Genomic DNA, 15,622 nt, shown 5'->3' on the forward strand with positions numbered 1-15,622 from the left:
ATCTTTTTAAAATCTAACGAGCTGGATGACGTCACAATGCCTTTGCTCCTCGCAGCAAGCTGCGCAGAATATTCAACGCGCTGGGGCACTGTTTTCCACGAGCTGCCTCGGCTCCTCACGGCCAGCTGCACACACAGCTTGCTGGGCACTGTTCCCCGCTGGAGGTCGTGTGCTCCGTTGATAAAGTTGGCAATACATCAACTTGATGATTGGCTGCCTGCAAACTGTCAATATAGGCAGTCCCTGATTGTGTCAATACTCGCACTCGGCCGTCCATCCGCAGGGCAACGCCCCGCACCTTCCCCCTCCCCTTCCCTCTCCCTCCTCCTCTCTCCTCCCTTCCTCCTCCCTCACCACCCCCCTCTCCCTTTCCAGCCCTCTGCCCTCCCTCCACCTCTCCCTCCACCTCCCCTCCCCTTCCACATCCCTTCTCCCCTTCTCACCTACTCTCCCCCACTCCCCCCTCTCCCTCCCCCCTCCCTTTGCCCCCCCCCTCCCCCCCTCACTCTCTCTCACCCCCCTCCCCCTCTCTGCTCTCCACCCCACCCCCTCTCCATCCCCCCTCCCCCCATTCACCTCCCTCCCACTCTGCACCACTCCCCTCCCCCTCCACCTCCCCCCTCCCCCTATCACCCCCCCCCCTCACCTGTGTGTGTGTGTGTGTGGGTGGTCAGTGTGTGTGACGCCACAGGCTCCCCCCCCCCCCCCCCCCCCCCCCCCCCCCCCAACCAATGGGTCCCCCTTGGTCTAGTATCCGTTTAAAATTATGGATTGAATGGGCAGTTCTGGAGGGGTTCAAATTCAGTCAACATAACATAAGTTAAAATTGAAGAACATATTCACATTATTTTACCCTGGAATGGTGAGAATATGAAAGGGCTCATCATGTATCAAAAAGTCAGTCCATTTGTGAATTTCTACATAGATACTTGAGGAAAGGAATCGTGTTAGAATGTGGAGAATGGTCAGAATGTAGTGAAAGGTCAGACAATTCTTCTGTCATGTAGGGCTGAAAATCATTTAGCTGTCCTGTAAATTCTGTGTAATATTGAAGTGCAATTCCATCTTCAGTAGATATTTTGAAATACAGTCAGTTTGGATTGATGTATTTAATTGTGTCATCTTTTATTTCAGAATCAGCGGATACCTGCTGACATGATCTTTTTGAGAACATCAGAAAAAAATGGTGAGCAATTTTCAGTGCTTTCTCGTAATTAGAAGAAACAGAAATGTGTCTGCAGTTCATAACATTTCACACAATGCCCAAATAAATGTTCAAAGCAATGAACAGCATACATATTGAATGTTGATGCATATTGAAAATGTTTTTAAGAACATTTATCCTCCAGCTAAAATATTCTGATTTGATTTGAATCCACTTACTTTTGATGTATAAATGATTGCTGCCAGCAGTGAAGAATAAGTTTTATTACAACTAAAGTCTTGTAGTGAATAAATATCAATTTTTGTCTGCAGTGGTGGACTGGGTCTAAAAATATTGGTTGCCAGGAGACAAAGGAGGCCCACTTCATCTGGGGCCTACTTGATATAGGGGAACCACTTCATCAGGGGCCCACTTGCCATCAGGCAAGCTGACACCCTGGTCAGTTCGCCACTGTTTGTCTGTATTATTGGTAGATATTTAAAAAAGGTCAATGTAGAAATGCATCAGCAGAGTTGATTACTAATGATATTCAAATTTATCTCCGCTACATTGACGACTGCATTGGTGCCACCTCCTGTGCCCATGCAGAACTCACTGACTTCATCCATTTCACCACTAACTTCCATCTGGCACTCAAATTCACTTGGACCATTTCCGACATCTCCCTACCGTTTCTGGACCTCACTCTCTCCATCGTAGGTAACAAACTACTAACCAACATCTACTATAAACCCATTGACTCCCATGGTTATCTGAACTGCACTTCTTCCCACCGTGTAGGGACTCTATCCCCCTACTCCCAATTCCTCCGTCTACGCCGCATCTGCACCCGGGATAGAAACATAGAAATTAGGTGCAGGAGTAGGCCATTCGGCCCTTCGAGCCTGCACCGCCATTCAATATGATCATGGCTGATCATCCAACTCAGTATCCCGTACTTGCCTTCTCTCCATACCCTCTGATCCCCTTAGCCACAAGGGCCACATCTAGCTCCCTCTTAAATATAGCCAATGAACTGGCCTCAACTACCTTCTGTGGCAGATTATTCCACAGATTTACCACTCTTTGTATAAAAAATGATTTTCTCAGTTGGATCGAATTAAAAAAGGATATTTGTCTGGAGAATTTGCATTATCTGAGCTACTTATGTACACAGCCTTTCCGGAATTTATTTCATTTATTTAAAGACGTTGCTGGCGGGAGGAACCGGCTTGAAATTGCATTGCTAATATAAAATATGCAAAAAAGGCATTAGAAGCTGCCATTTTTTTTGTGTGTAGTTTAATATTTGGAAACGTGCTGAAATTTGCTATTTACTGTAGGGGTATTGATTTGGAATCACTGGCATTTAGGTGTTGAAATTGTCATGGATTTCATCAGCACATGAGCATGAGGGGAAAAGCAGACCGAATTTGCTTTGCAACTGAACTCGTGAATTTGAAGAAGTTAAGAACTTGCATGGGGAAGGTGAATGGACTTCAATGCCATCCCAAGCTCCACACTGCATGCTCCCCTTCCCATTCCCACAACTCCCCTTCCAATTCCCAACCCGACCTGTCCATCCTCTGCCTTCTCCACTGCCAGCATGAAGCTCAATACAAACGAGAAGAACACCAGCTCATATTTTGCCTGGATAGTCTGCAATCTAGTGTATACACAATTCATTTTTCAATTTCAGGCAACCCTTACCTTCTGTGTTCCGCTCTCCTGCTCCTTCCAATGCGAAGTGGCATCGCCTAATGGCAGCGGCTCGACTGCAGGCCGTCTTGTCCTTTTTAAAATGTTTGTCTCGTTAAATGTATGTTTTTGGTTCAATTTTTTAGCTGTGTATATGTGGAGGGGAAGGGTGGGGGGTGGGGGAAACCATTTAATCACTTCCCTGTACGGGGACCTGACTTTTTCCCTGTCGGGTCACCGGTGTCGTTTGTCCTAACATCGTGGAGCCGGCAGTGGCCTCCAACCCGAACCAACCTGGGGACTCCAGCCGCGGAGCCTGCGGACTCACCCTTCCGGAGCTGGCTGACTTCGGAACGGGGAGAGCTGTGATGGAGCGCGGCGGCTCCGGCCTCAGGCCCGGTGGACAGGAACATTGGGAGCTCGCAGGTCCCTGGTGGGAGACCGCTTTTCGGAGCTCCCGCAACGGCAACTTCCCCCGCCGGAATCGTGGGGTTTAAATGACTCGGAGCGGGGCCTAACATCGCCCGGCGTGGCTTAAACGGCCGTGAACTTATCATTGTCTGCCGGGGGCTTTAACATCGGGAGCCCCAGTCGCCTCGACGCTGCAGTTGGACTGCTGGACCGCAGAAGAAGAACAAAGGGAAGAGATAAGACTTTTGCCTTCCATCACAGTGAGGAGGTGTTGGAGATTCACTGTGATGGATGTTTGTGTAAATTGTGTTAAGTGTGTGTCTTGGATTTTTTTGTAATGTCATGACTGTAGGAATGAAATTTCGTTCAAACCTTGTCTGTTTGAATAATAATAAAAGGCATTCTATTCTACCTCTCGTCCTGCCACTTTTGTTCCCTTTTCTTACTCTATCTCATCTCTAGTCCCTCATCACCCAGTTTCATCCACTTTGCCCTTCTGGTTCCATCCACCTGCTACCTACATATTTCATCCATCAGATTCCCTTCCCCACTGGTTTCATCTTCCCTTCAATGGTTCCAATTATCGCCTCTCCTACTTATCAGATTTCAACACCTTTACAATTTGTATCACAACTTAGCACTCTTTGGCAGCTGTCACCACCTTCCCCTTCATTCGCTACCTTGCTCCAAGTGCCTTTGTTTCCCTATCTATTTGGACCTATCACCAACCTGTGACTGTTTCCTAATTCTCTCTTCCCGGCCTGTGGTCTGCGCTAAGCTTGGCCTGTGGACTTCGGAAGCCGTGGTCTCCGGTGAGAAGTGGACGATTCAGAAACTCCATGCCGCTGAGTGTGTTCTTCCATTCCGATGCCGAAGCACCGATCATCCCGTCGAGAGGGCCTGAACATCGGGCCGCCAAAGCAGCAACTGTGGAGGGCTCAAAGGCCCCGTCCACGGGTGAACGAAGAGGAAGTTGACTAAACTTTACTGATTTCCCTCACAGTGGGAAACATTGATTCTGCTGTGTGGGGATGTTCATGTTAAATTCTATCGTGCATTGTTTTTTTTATTCGTATGGCTGTATGGTAACTCAAATCTCACTGTACCAAAGGGTGCATGTGACAATAAATGTATTCTTCCCCAGTCTTGAGTAGCATGTTGAGTAGCAATGTTCTTTGGATCTTAATCACTGTGCGTGAGTTAAGTCATTCCAACATGGTGTCAGAAAACTCGGACTCCTTGCCTAATTCTATTGCTTATATTTTAGTTTGTTTCTTTTGTCCAGTATATGTTTTACTATGGCTGCTGCTCTCAGAAAACCAGAGAATTTGGTGTTTAATGAAGATCTCGCAGAACGGTTGTGCATATTTAAAGAAGATTTCACCATTTACATAGACACGGCTCACGCGGCTGCTGTTCCAGGTGTTCGTGCCTCAATTCTCCTTAACCTAGCAGGCACAGAAGCTGCGGCATGCCAGAAGATTTCATTATGAACCAGCTAGGTTTGACCTGGCTGGTGTCCAGATTGCTCCCACTGAATTCATCTGGGACCCCGACTGCTTGCTACGCAAATTCAGACAGTTATGTAAGTTATGTACTAATTACGTCATGAAGAACATGTTTTTCACGAAGCCAGAGACACGGAGAACCTGTTGAAATGTATGTTAGTGCTTTGAAACACATTCCCAGTCGTGTGCCTTTGGTGATTTATGCGACAGATTAGTTCGCGACCGTCTGGTCTATGGTGTCCACTATGATAAATTACGTGACAAATTTTAAGCAATACTTAACTTACTCTAGAGACTGCTGAAAACCGCTACCACGTTGCTGAAATGGCAGATGCCCATGCAAATATTGTGCCCGACAGTTCTGTCGCTCAACTCATAGACAATTGTTTTAACTGCGGAGGTTCGCATGTTGCAGCTCGTGACCGTTGCCCAGCTTATGGGAAAATTTGTCATTTTTTTTCTTTTTTTTGTCATTTCTATAAAGAAAGTAATCACTTCTTCAAATACTGCCGCTCGTGAAGCAACAGGATTCAAACAAGCCAATCTGTCAATTCACTCGACCATGAAAACATGCTCTCGGAGCGCTTCTACACAGCAACCACGGACTTGCAGTCTGCTAACGAGAATCTTGAATTGGATGTACACTCCCTGTCTGACTTGCCTCATAAGCATCATGATCCCAAGGTCGCTTTGCTCGTTAATGGCAAGAATTTCTTTCTTAAAGTTGACACAGGTGCTCGGTGTAATGTGATGTGTTTATCTGAATTGAAAAATAAACAAAAAACAAAGACTATCACTCCTATGGCTGCCTCCCTTCTTCCATTTGCAGGAGGTCCAGTGCATCCTATCGGTCAAGTCGAGTTACGCTGCTGTCTTGTCCACAACCTGACATTCGTGAGAATGTGCCATCCATGCTGGGTGTTAAATCTTGTCACGACGTGGGACTGGTCTCTTTCAGTGCTTCTGTTTGTCATCTGACTCCATCTTGTGACTTTACTCAACAAATCCTGACACAATACAAAACTTTGTTTGATGACAAGCTGGGCAGGTTGCCTGTCAAGTACACAATTACGATTAACCCTGAGTTACTCCCAGTTGTCCGTCCAGCACACAGGATTCCCCATGCTAAGCGGGACCGTGTTCAAAGTGAACTCAACAGAATGGTGTCTCTAGGTATAGTTGCCCCGGTCGTTGATCCCTCAGACTGGGTCTCGACCATGGTTGTGGCAACAATGAAAAATAAGGATGAAATACGGATTTACATCAATCCCAAGGACTTAAACACAGCCATTGAACGACCACGCTATCCCATGCGCACTGTGGACGAGATTGCAGCGCAGCTGGCTGAAGCAACTGTATTTATAGTACTAGATGCCAAGAGTTCATTCTGGTAGATTCTGCTGGAACGCAACTCCTAAGTCAACGGCCTTCAGCACACCATTCGGGCGATACAGATTCCTTCGCATGCCTTTTGGCATAAACTAGGCTAGTGAAGTATTTCAACGAGCTATGGAGCAATTGTTTGCAGGTTACCCATGCTCCATTGTAGGGGATGATATCCTCATTGCTGGACGAACTATCCAAGAACACGATGCTAATCTAACAAAGGTCCTGGACCGCGCCAATGCCATCAACCTCAAGTTAAACCCTCAAAAATGCAAATTCAGTGTAAGTGAGGCGAACTACGTAGGCCATGTGTTCACTAAAGACGGCCTAAAAACTGATCCGGTGAAAACCAGTGCCATCAACGAGCTACCAGCACCCACAGACGTGCTTAGTCTGCAGAGATTCCTTGGCATGATTATCTGAGTAAATTTATTGAGATCTTCAATGAAATATCAGTCCCACTGCACCAGCTTACCCCCAAAGACACTGTCTGGGCCTGGCATTAGCAACAGCAGAGGGCATTCGACACTCTTAAGCAGCAAATGTCGTGCTCCTACTCTCGCTATTTTGATCCTAGCGACCGGTCACACTGACGTGTGACGCTTCACAACACGGACTAGGTGCAGCATGTGTTCAAGATGAAGGCAGCGGCACAAGCCTGTCGCCTATGCCTCGCGCACCATGACTGACACGGAACAACGCAACACCCAAATTGAAAAGGAGCTTCGGGCAGTCGATTTCGCCTGCAAGAAAATGAATGACTTTATTTTCGGACATACGGTCACGATTGAAACTGACCACCAACCCCTGGTCAGCATCTTTAACAAACCGATTCATGCCTCTCCAGGAAACCTTCAATGGATGTTGCTGCAACTTCAATAGTATGACATCGTTCTGACCTACAAACGGGGTAAGGATATGCACCTGGCTGGCACTCTCTCGCGTGCTCCCCGAAAGACCTGCGAGGGTCCGCCCTCACCGGATGACGACTTTATAATAATGACTGTGACTTTTATTCCCTCATCCTGTGTGGAAGACCTGGTTGCCCACACTGCTGCTGACAGTACCTTGCAGTCGCTCGCTTCAGTCATTAAGCGCAGCTGGCCAGACAAGCACTACAATGTACCGCTGTCAGTTCGGCCCTTCATTGCCGTCCATGATGAGCTAGTACAGGATGGTATTATCGTAAAAGGACACAAGGCTGTAGTCCCTGTTCGCTACACAGCAAGTATTTTAACTCTGTCCATGCAGGGCACCCAGGCGCTGAAGCAACTGTCCTACGAGCAAAAAAACATGTTTTACTGGCATGGTATGGCTGAATACATTCTCGAGAATGTGGCATCCTGTGCAGTGTGGCTCCTGATCACAAAAGCAACCACTTCTCTCACACCCGGCTCCCGCTCTCCCGTGGTCTACAGTGGCAAATGACATATTTGAGTGGCATCGCAAGCAGTACCTGGTACTTGTCGACTCGTATTCTGGCTGGTTTGACTTCGATCTTCTTAGTAGCCCCAGTTCTCACGGGGTAGTTCTAAAACTCGTTCGGCATTTTGCAGACCACGGGGCACCTTGTATACGGCTATATATAACGGCAGTCAATTTACCAGTCAGCACTTCAAAGAGTTTGCTGCACGCTGGGGTTTACGCAACATCACCAGCAGCCCTGAATATCCTCAGCCGAATGGACTGGCTGAACGGGCTGTCAAGAGTGCCAAACAGCTGATGGAATGATCCCACAGAGCTAATTCCGATGTGTACCTGGACCTGCTCAACCTACACAACATTTCCCGCGACCCCATCTTGGGTTCACCTGCTCAGCGCTTATTGTCAAAGCAGACCTGAGCCACGGTGCCTATGGTGGATCAGGCATTAATCCCGCAGGTGGTCCCACTGTCGGAAGTCCAGTCCAGGCTGCAACAAAAGTGTGACATTCAAAAACATGGTATGACAAAACAAGCAGACCGCTGCCACCATTAACCAAGGGGTAGGTGGATTGTTTGCAAACTGACAAAGGTCATGACCGTATCGGTGTAATTTCTGGAACTGCCTTTGAGCCATGCTCATATTTGATAACAGCACCTACAGACGTAACAGACAATATATCATGCCTGTGAATGAGCCGGCTCCACCACCGTATTATCCGGACCGTACAAGTGTACTTCCGGCAACGGTCCGCTTGTACCAGCACAACTTAATTCAGAAAAAGCTACTCTGTCAATGGCGATGCCTCCACCCACCGCCTGTGCCAAAGTCCCCTGTTTCATCACCGGGAATGCCGTTGCACTTTCCACCACCAGTCATACCACCGAATCTGTCCCTGGTGGCGAAAAACGGAAATGATTTATATCGCACACATGCTGGTCGTGTTTGCAAGCCCACTGTGAAGTACCCGGGCTACGTTTGACTTTCCTCCAGTTATTATCAATTGCTATGCATGCCTTATTTAGTCAATGGTTTTGTATTGAAATTTAATTCTTTAAGAGGGAGGGTGTAGATCGGTGTCACTCATGCTATGAGTCATACTTGTCTCCGCCAACTGGTTTAATAGAAAGCCCTTTTCCCTTTCTTCCCCTGTCTTGAGTAGCATGTTAAGATGAAGTTACCTATGCTGTATTGCTAATAAAAGTATTTGGATCTTAATCACTGTGCGTGAGTTAAGTCATTCCAACAAATGTGTAGTAATGTCAATTGTAAGGATGTGAAGCATAGGAGAGATGCTGCTCCATGTGTAATGATATAGTACGCCCTTTACATGTAGGCAGTAAGCCCGACTGCAAGCATAAAAATAAGATGCATAACATCAGGCCTGGCTTGAATAAGTATGTAGCTGAGTATCATGTTGAAGCCCGTGAAGCCACTAAATCATGGGCTAAGGCAGGTAGACCCAGACAAGGGCCTGTGCTTGAGTACAAGAAGCTCACTGATGCAAGATATAAGTATGCTGTTCGCTTCGTCTATAAAAATGAGCAAGCTTTGAGGGCTGATTCCATGGCTAAGAAGCTGCTAGGTAACAATGTTACTGAGTTTTGGAAAGAAGTGAGAGCTCTTAACAGCTGCAAAACATCTGTACCATGCACTGTAGATGGAATCTCTGGAACAGCTAATATCACAGTTATGGCGACAGCATTATAGTACTTTATTTAACTTTGTCCAAGGTGATTTGTATTGGTTGGACAATATTGAGAGTAATGATTCAATGGTGATTATGTCACATGAGGTGTATCATGCCATGAACAAGCTGTCCAACAACAAAGCAAGTGGCTTAGATCATATTTCTACTGTACAGCTCCTCTCCCTTTTACATGCTTTATGATTCATGGCTAGTTACCAGACTCAATGTTGTCTGTTCTGCTAGTGCCGGTCATTAAGGGCAAAGCTGGTAAAGTAGGCAGCCTAAATAATTACAGGCCCAGAGCTTTAGCCAGCATATTGTCAAAAGTCCTAGAAATAATTCTGCTGGATAGATTAAATGAGTGTGTTAACTCCACAGATAACCAGTTTCGTTTTAAAGCTAAACATGGCACTGACTTATGTATATATCTCTAAAGGAGATTGTAAACAAATATAGAAGTTTAAAAACTCATCAATTCTTATGTCCTTTATTGATGCTTCCAAAGCCTTTGACCGTGTTAATCATAGAAAGCTGTTTGTTAAATTGAGTCTAAATATATTGTGAGAATTCTGACTTGCCCACCAGACTATGCAAGTAAAATGGGGCAATAGGGTCTCAGCCTCATTTGGGGTTAGCAATGGTGTTAGACAAGGGGGAATGTTGTCCCCAGTCCTTTTTAATCTTTATATTGATTATCTGCCCAAGCAATTGAAAGCCTGTAATACAGGGTGCATGATTGGTAATACTTTAGTGAACCATATTATGTATGCAGATGATCTTGTGGTCTTTAGTCCATCTAGCACTGGTCTCCAGCAGCTCCTTACTATATGTTCTGTGTTGGGTGTGGAACATGATATCAAATATAATGCTGGTAAGGGTGCTGTTATGATATGTAGAACCAAAGAGGATAAATGTCTTAAATTTCCTGACTTAGAATTGTCTGACAATAATCTTAGTGTCTGTAATAAGGTAAAATATCTTGGACATTTTATCACAGAACAAATGACAGATGATGAGGATATTTATAGGCGACGTTGTATGCTTATGTACAAGCAAATATTAGCTTACGTAAGTTTGATGCGTGTATAGATGTGAAGATAGATAAGTCTCCGTTCAGAGCATGTTTATCCTGCACACCTGTGGTCAAACTACAGAAAAACAAGTTTACAGAGACTTAAAGTAGCGTATAATTATGCCATGAGAATACTACTAAAGAAACCTAGATGGTGTAGTACAAGTGAAATGTTTGTGGCTGCAGGAATCAGTACTTTAAAAGCTATCCTGACAAATCATATGTATAAATTTATTTGCAGGATTAATGACTGAAAATGAAATTATCTTGGTCTTATCAAACATAAGGGGGGGAGGAGGGGGGCGGCGCGGCGCGGCAACTTGCGGCCCGGGAGCAGCTCGCGGGGGGTCGGCAGCTCGCGGCCCAGGGGCAGCTCGCGGGGGGGGGGGGGGGGGGGGGGGGGGGGGGGGGGGGGCGGTACGTTACTCGCAGCGCAGATGCAGCACGCAGAGCCATTGTGACATCATCAGCTAAAGCCGCTCGGTTTATTTTCAAAGACATTTCAGATTTGTGAACATTTTCATAAATAACTCGAGAAATAAAGTATGACTTTTTCAGATAAGACAATTTTGGACACCACGGTATAAAACTACAAGAATATGTTAAAATGTTCCCGTTCGCGCGTCGTTTTTTCGTGAAGATGTGATCTCGCACAAATAAATAAATACACACACACGCACATCCACATCCATGATCAGAGTTTTATAGTTATACTAGACCAAGTGCAGACCCGTTGGGTCTGCTCCCCCAATGGTGTGATCCCCCAACCCAATATTCCACCATGCACCCGTCTCCTCCAATGGAACTGAAGCCGTTCTCAAAAGTAAGATTCCAGCACTGCCCTGCCTCCCTCAGCAGGTTAAAAAAAAATCCAATGGCACCTTCCCTGCCTGCTGCAGCAGTGAAAAGTTCAGAGTGTTCCTGTCTTGCAACTTTGTTTCGAAGTGTGTTGGAAGCTGACATGTAAATGGAGAAGCCAGTTTATTTCTGAAATACTTGGGGGTGGTGGGGAGAAGGATTTGATTAAAAACGTGTACTTCAACACGACGAAATGTAATGAGGAGCGGATACTTAGAAAGTAAAGCGAAATCTCTACCGAAATGGAAAAGATCTCGAAGATTGAGCGTCTGGATTGGGCGTGGCAATGAATCAAAGGAAGAAATGCAGCCGGCAGCCGTACATGCAAATGGATCCATTCCGATTGGACATCTGCGAGCATCGGCCATTCCGATTGGACATCTGCGAGTATCGGGCACGAATCAAAAGGCAGAAAGGGATCGGACGGCAGCTGGACGGATAGCCCCAGAGTTTTATACATATACTAGACCAAGTGCAGACCCGTTGGGTCTGTTTCCCCAACAGCGTTTGCGGGGAGTGGGGGGGGGGGGGAGGGGGAGGGGGGCGTGAGGTGTGAAGAGGGGAGGGAGGAGGAGGAAAACGGGATAGATTTGGGAGGGAAAGGAGAGAGCGCGGTAGGGGGTGAGAGATGGGGAGAGAGATGTGGGGGGAGGGGGGATGGGGAAGAGGGAGGGATGGGGAGAGGTGTGGGGGGAAAGAGGGGAAAGAGTCGGGATGGAGAGTGGAGGGGAAGGGGGAGAGGAGTGGGGAAGGGAGGTGGAGAGGGGTAGCGGGAGTGATGGAAGAGGGATGGGGGATAGGGGGAAGGGGGTGGGGGAGAGAGAGAAGGGGTGGGGGGAGAGGGATGGGAGAGGGGTGAGGAGAGAGGGAGGGGGGGAGGAGAGAGTGGGAGAGAAGTGAAAGAGTGGGAGAGAAGTGAAAGAGTGGGGAGGGAGGGAGGGAGGGGTAGCGGGAGTGGTAAAAGAGGGACGGGGGGAGTGGTGGAAGAGGGACAGAGGCGTAGGGGATGGGGGGGGGGGGAGGGGAGAGGGGGGAAGGGAGAGGGGTGGGGGTGGGAGGGGCGTGGGGTAAGTGGATAGAAGTGGAAGAGTGGGGAGGGAGGGGTAGGGGAGTGGTGAAAGAGGGACAGAAGGGAAGGGGGTGGCGGTAGTAGCGAGGGAAGGGGGGTGGGGGAGAGCGAGATGGGTGGGAGAGGGAGAGGGGTGGGGAGAGGGAAACATAGAAATTAAGTGCAGGAGTAGGCCATTCAGCCCTTCAAGCCTGCACCGCCATTCAATATGATCATGGCTGATCATCGAACTCAGTATCCCGTACCTGCCTTCTCTCCATACCCCCTGATCCCCTTAGCCACAAGGGCCACATCTAACTTCCTCTTAAATATAGCCAATGAACTGGCCTCAACTACCTTCTGTGGCAGAGAATTCCAGAGACTCACCGCTATCTGTGTGAAAAATGTTTTCCTCATCTCGGAATGACAGTTAGTGAAGAATTTGAATAATCACTGAGCGTTCTCTATGGCAACAATGTATTTGAGCATTGGGCATTGTGACATCACCCGATGGAACATTCACCAGGGGGCTGGGGCTGGGGCTGCTTCTATGGGTTTAGAAGCCAGTTTCTTTTTGAAATATTGAGGTGGTGGGGGGGGGGGGGGGGGGGGGGTGACGGATTTGATACTTAAACACGACGAAATGTAATGAAGAGCGGATACTTAGAAAGAAAAGCGAAATCTCTACCGAAATGGAAAAGACGTCGGCGATTCTGCGTCCGGTTTCGGAGTTGCGGAGAATCAAAGGAAGAAACGCGGCCGGAAGCCGTACATGCAAATGGATCCATTCCGATTGGACGTCCGCGAGCGTCGGGCATCGCGAATGGATGTCCGCGAGCATCGGGCATTGTGACATCGCACGGCGGGAACGAATCGAAAGGCAGGAAGGGATCCGTACTGCAGGCGGTCGGATGGGGCCAGAGTTTTAAAAGTATATAGATAGATAAGGATAAGGATGTATTCTATGTAATGTGGTCTTTCATCTGGACCTTGAGTGAAATAAAAGAATAATAATAATAATAATATCTTCATGGACATTCACAAACTAAATTCATCTTCAGACCATTGTTGATACCAGCATTGTCGGTAGCTAATCATGTTTGACAGCATCTAGAGAAAATGACACCATGTTTACATTGGCTGTTGTTGGGCAACCCTACTCTTAAATTTATGCTGTGGACTCAGATTTCAATACAGTTCCCATTTTACATGATCCCAACAAGGCTGTTGACTAGACATGATATTTTTATTGCACACAAAAGAAATCCATGCATACACAATATAATGCTGTGGACAAGTTGCAGGAAAGAATGCATCCAGTTTACTTGAAACTCTTTCAGTTTTATTTGGGTGAAAATGTGGGTAGATATTAGTTAAAAGAAAGATAGTCTTGTATCTTCAACCAACCAATTCTGAGTATTCATTAATTAAAATCTGCATCTTCTAATAGGTTTTGCAGCATCTGCCCTAGTTTAAATAACTTTTATTTGATAAAATCCTGTGAACTGGATTGGGATGTTTTGCACTGTAAGGTCCTTTGTAAACGTTGGTTGTTTGCACCACTGAATTACTTGATGTAGACAGCCATTTGCCTATTTACATTTTACATACCCGCCTGATCACATTTTGCTGTCTGAGGAATTAACATTAGCCAAGAAAATGGCGGTATTCATTTGACCGAAAAACTCGTACAGTTCAGCTTGAATATATTAACTGGAGGAACTCGGCAGGTTGAACAGCATCTGTGGACAACCTATTCTATTTGACCTACAGATGCTGATCGACCCCCGAAGTTCCTTCAGCTGATTACTTGCTGCTTTAGATGCCAGTATCTGTGGTTTTCTGTGTCTGTGAATATATTAACTCGTGCGTTGGACATTTGAACAGGCTACGTGTATCCTGAATTTGACAATCTACATTCTAAATTAATTTACAATTTAAAACAGTTGTACTGCTCATAGCATTTGTCCTTTTTGTAGCTCTTTGTATGTACTTGTCCTGGTGTATTCATAATGTAGTACGTATCATTTTCGATTGATTTTCTGTTAGTCACATTTTCATCTCAGTCTGAATGTACTATTTTTAAAAACAAATCACTGTGCGATGCAAGATCAATTAATTTTTGTCGCTGATTATTATACATTATGTTGATATATTTTGCTGCCTTGTGACAACTTCTGGTTATTTTACTTGTTGAGATGATTTTTGCTGTTTTACTTTATTCCAACAATTTTTTACAGTTAAAATGGCATAGCTCACTGCTCATAAATTATTATTATTCTTTACAGCAAAATTTGTATGTAGCCCTTGGCTGGCATTTCAGTATGCTTGAGTTGGATGTTCTATACAAGATCTATAGAATGTCCATGTTTTGTGCGTTTTGAACTATCTGCAAGGCCATAGCAAATGAGAATGCAGTGAAGCATGAGCAAACCCATTGTCAGAAACAGGCAACTGGGTATTAGGAAACAGATCTATGCTGAATGGAAAGATTGACGAGTTCTAAATTAGTGGCCATCTACCATTTACTACAGGGCATTTAAAACCTTGGCTCTCTAAATCTCATTTTGGCTCTCATTTTAAATAAATAGTGAAAATATTGAATTTGCCATGTGGAGGAAGGAACTGCTGGATATTGGAGTGCCAGCATTGATGTGTAGTTAGTTAATAATTACAGAATTGGAATGTGTTTAGTTGCTGTTTTTTCATTGGAATTGTTCAGTCCAAAATAATTGTTTGCCACGTTCAGCAAGAAATAGCTATAATATTTCTACATTGTTAAAGTAAACAGTGCATATTTAAAGCTGGCAGTAATGAATAACATTGAATCTTGGGTCAGTAACCTTTAAATATTTAAGCTGATTGAACAAAAATATCAAATGCCTTCTCTAATTCCATTATTAATTTTACATTTTAAACAATTGTTTATATTAGTTAGTCAGAATTTGTTTTGAAGATTTGAAATTGGTCGTTATATTTTCTGATGTTTGTGCACAATCTGCAGCACCGATTACCAGCTTTTTTGTATTTTCATTGAGATTGCAATGATTGTATTACTCTCAAAAATACTCAAATAGAAATCAAACATTCATTGTTCAACATTCAAATGGAGAAGACAGAATTATCTTCCAAAACATTTTGATCAACGTTTTAAATAAGCTGATCCCCAAAACGAAAGCCTTGAACAGCATTGTAGCTGCTTGTGAACCATGATACCAGCATGATACCAACCATGGAGAATGATGGAAACATGAAATTAATGGTTGATAAAGACAATTTAGTACAGTGTTCCATTTTACAGAAGCTTAATCATTTGCCAGAACAAAGATGGGATATTTATTTTGATGGTAATTTTATTCATTTCGCATGGGTATGGAGATATTTT

General features: G+C 45.3%; 1 protein-coding gene across 2 annotated transcripts in view; it reads left to right on the top strand.

Annotated features, from left to right (window-relative positions):
- The window catches only part of atp9b (ATPase phospholipid transporting 9B), a 334,567-nt gene that overhangs the window by 101,288 nt on the left and 217,657 nt on the right, over positions 1-15,622 (top strand). For both annotated transcript variants that reach the window (XM_055634761.1, XM_055634763.1), the window contains exon 7: positions 1,135-1,186. In XM_055634761.1, the coding sequence (XP_055490736.1) occupies positions 1,135-1,186 (52 nt within the window). The remainder of the gene's footprint in view (positions 1-1,134; positions 1,187-15,622) is intronic.

This window comes from Leucoraja erinacea, chromosome 4 (assembly GCF_028641065.1).
Source record: "Leucoraja erinacea ecotype New England chromosome 4, Leri_hhj_1, whole genome shotgun sequence".
In the NCBI taxonomy this organism is placed as follows: Eukaryota; Metazoa; Chordata; class Chondrichthyes; order Rajiformes; family Rajidae; genus Leucoraja; species Leucoraja erinaceus.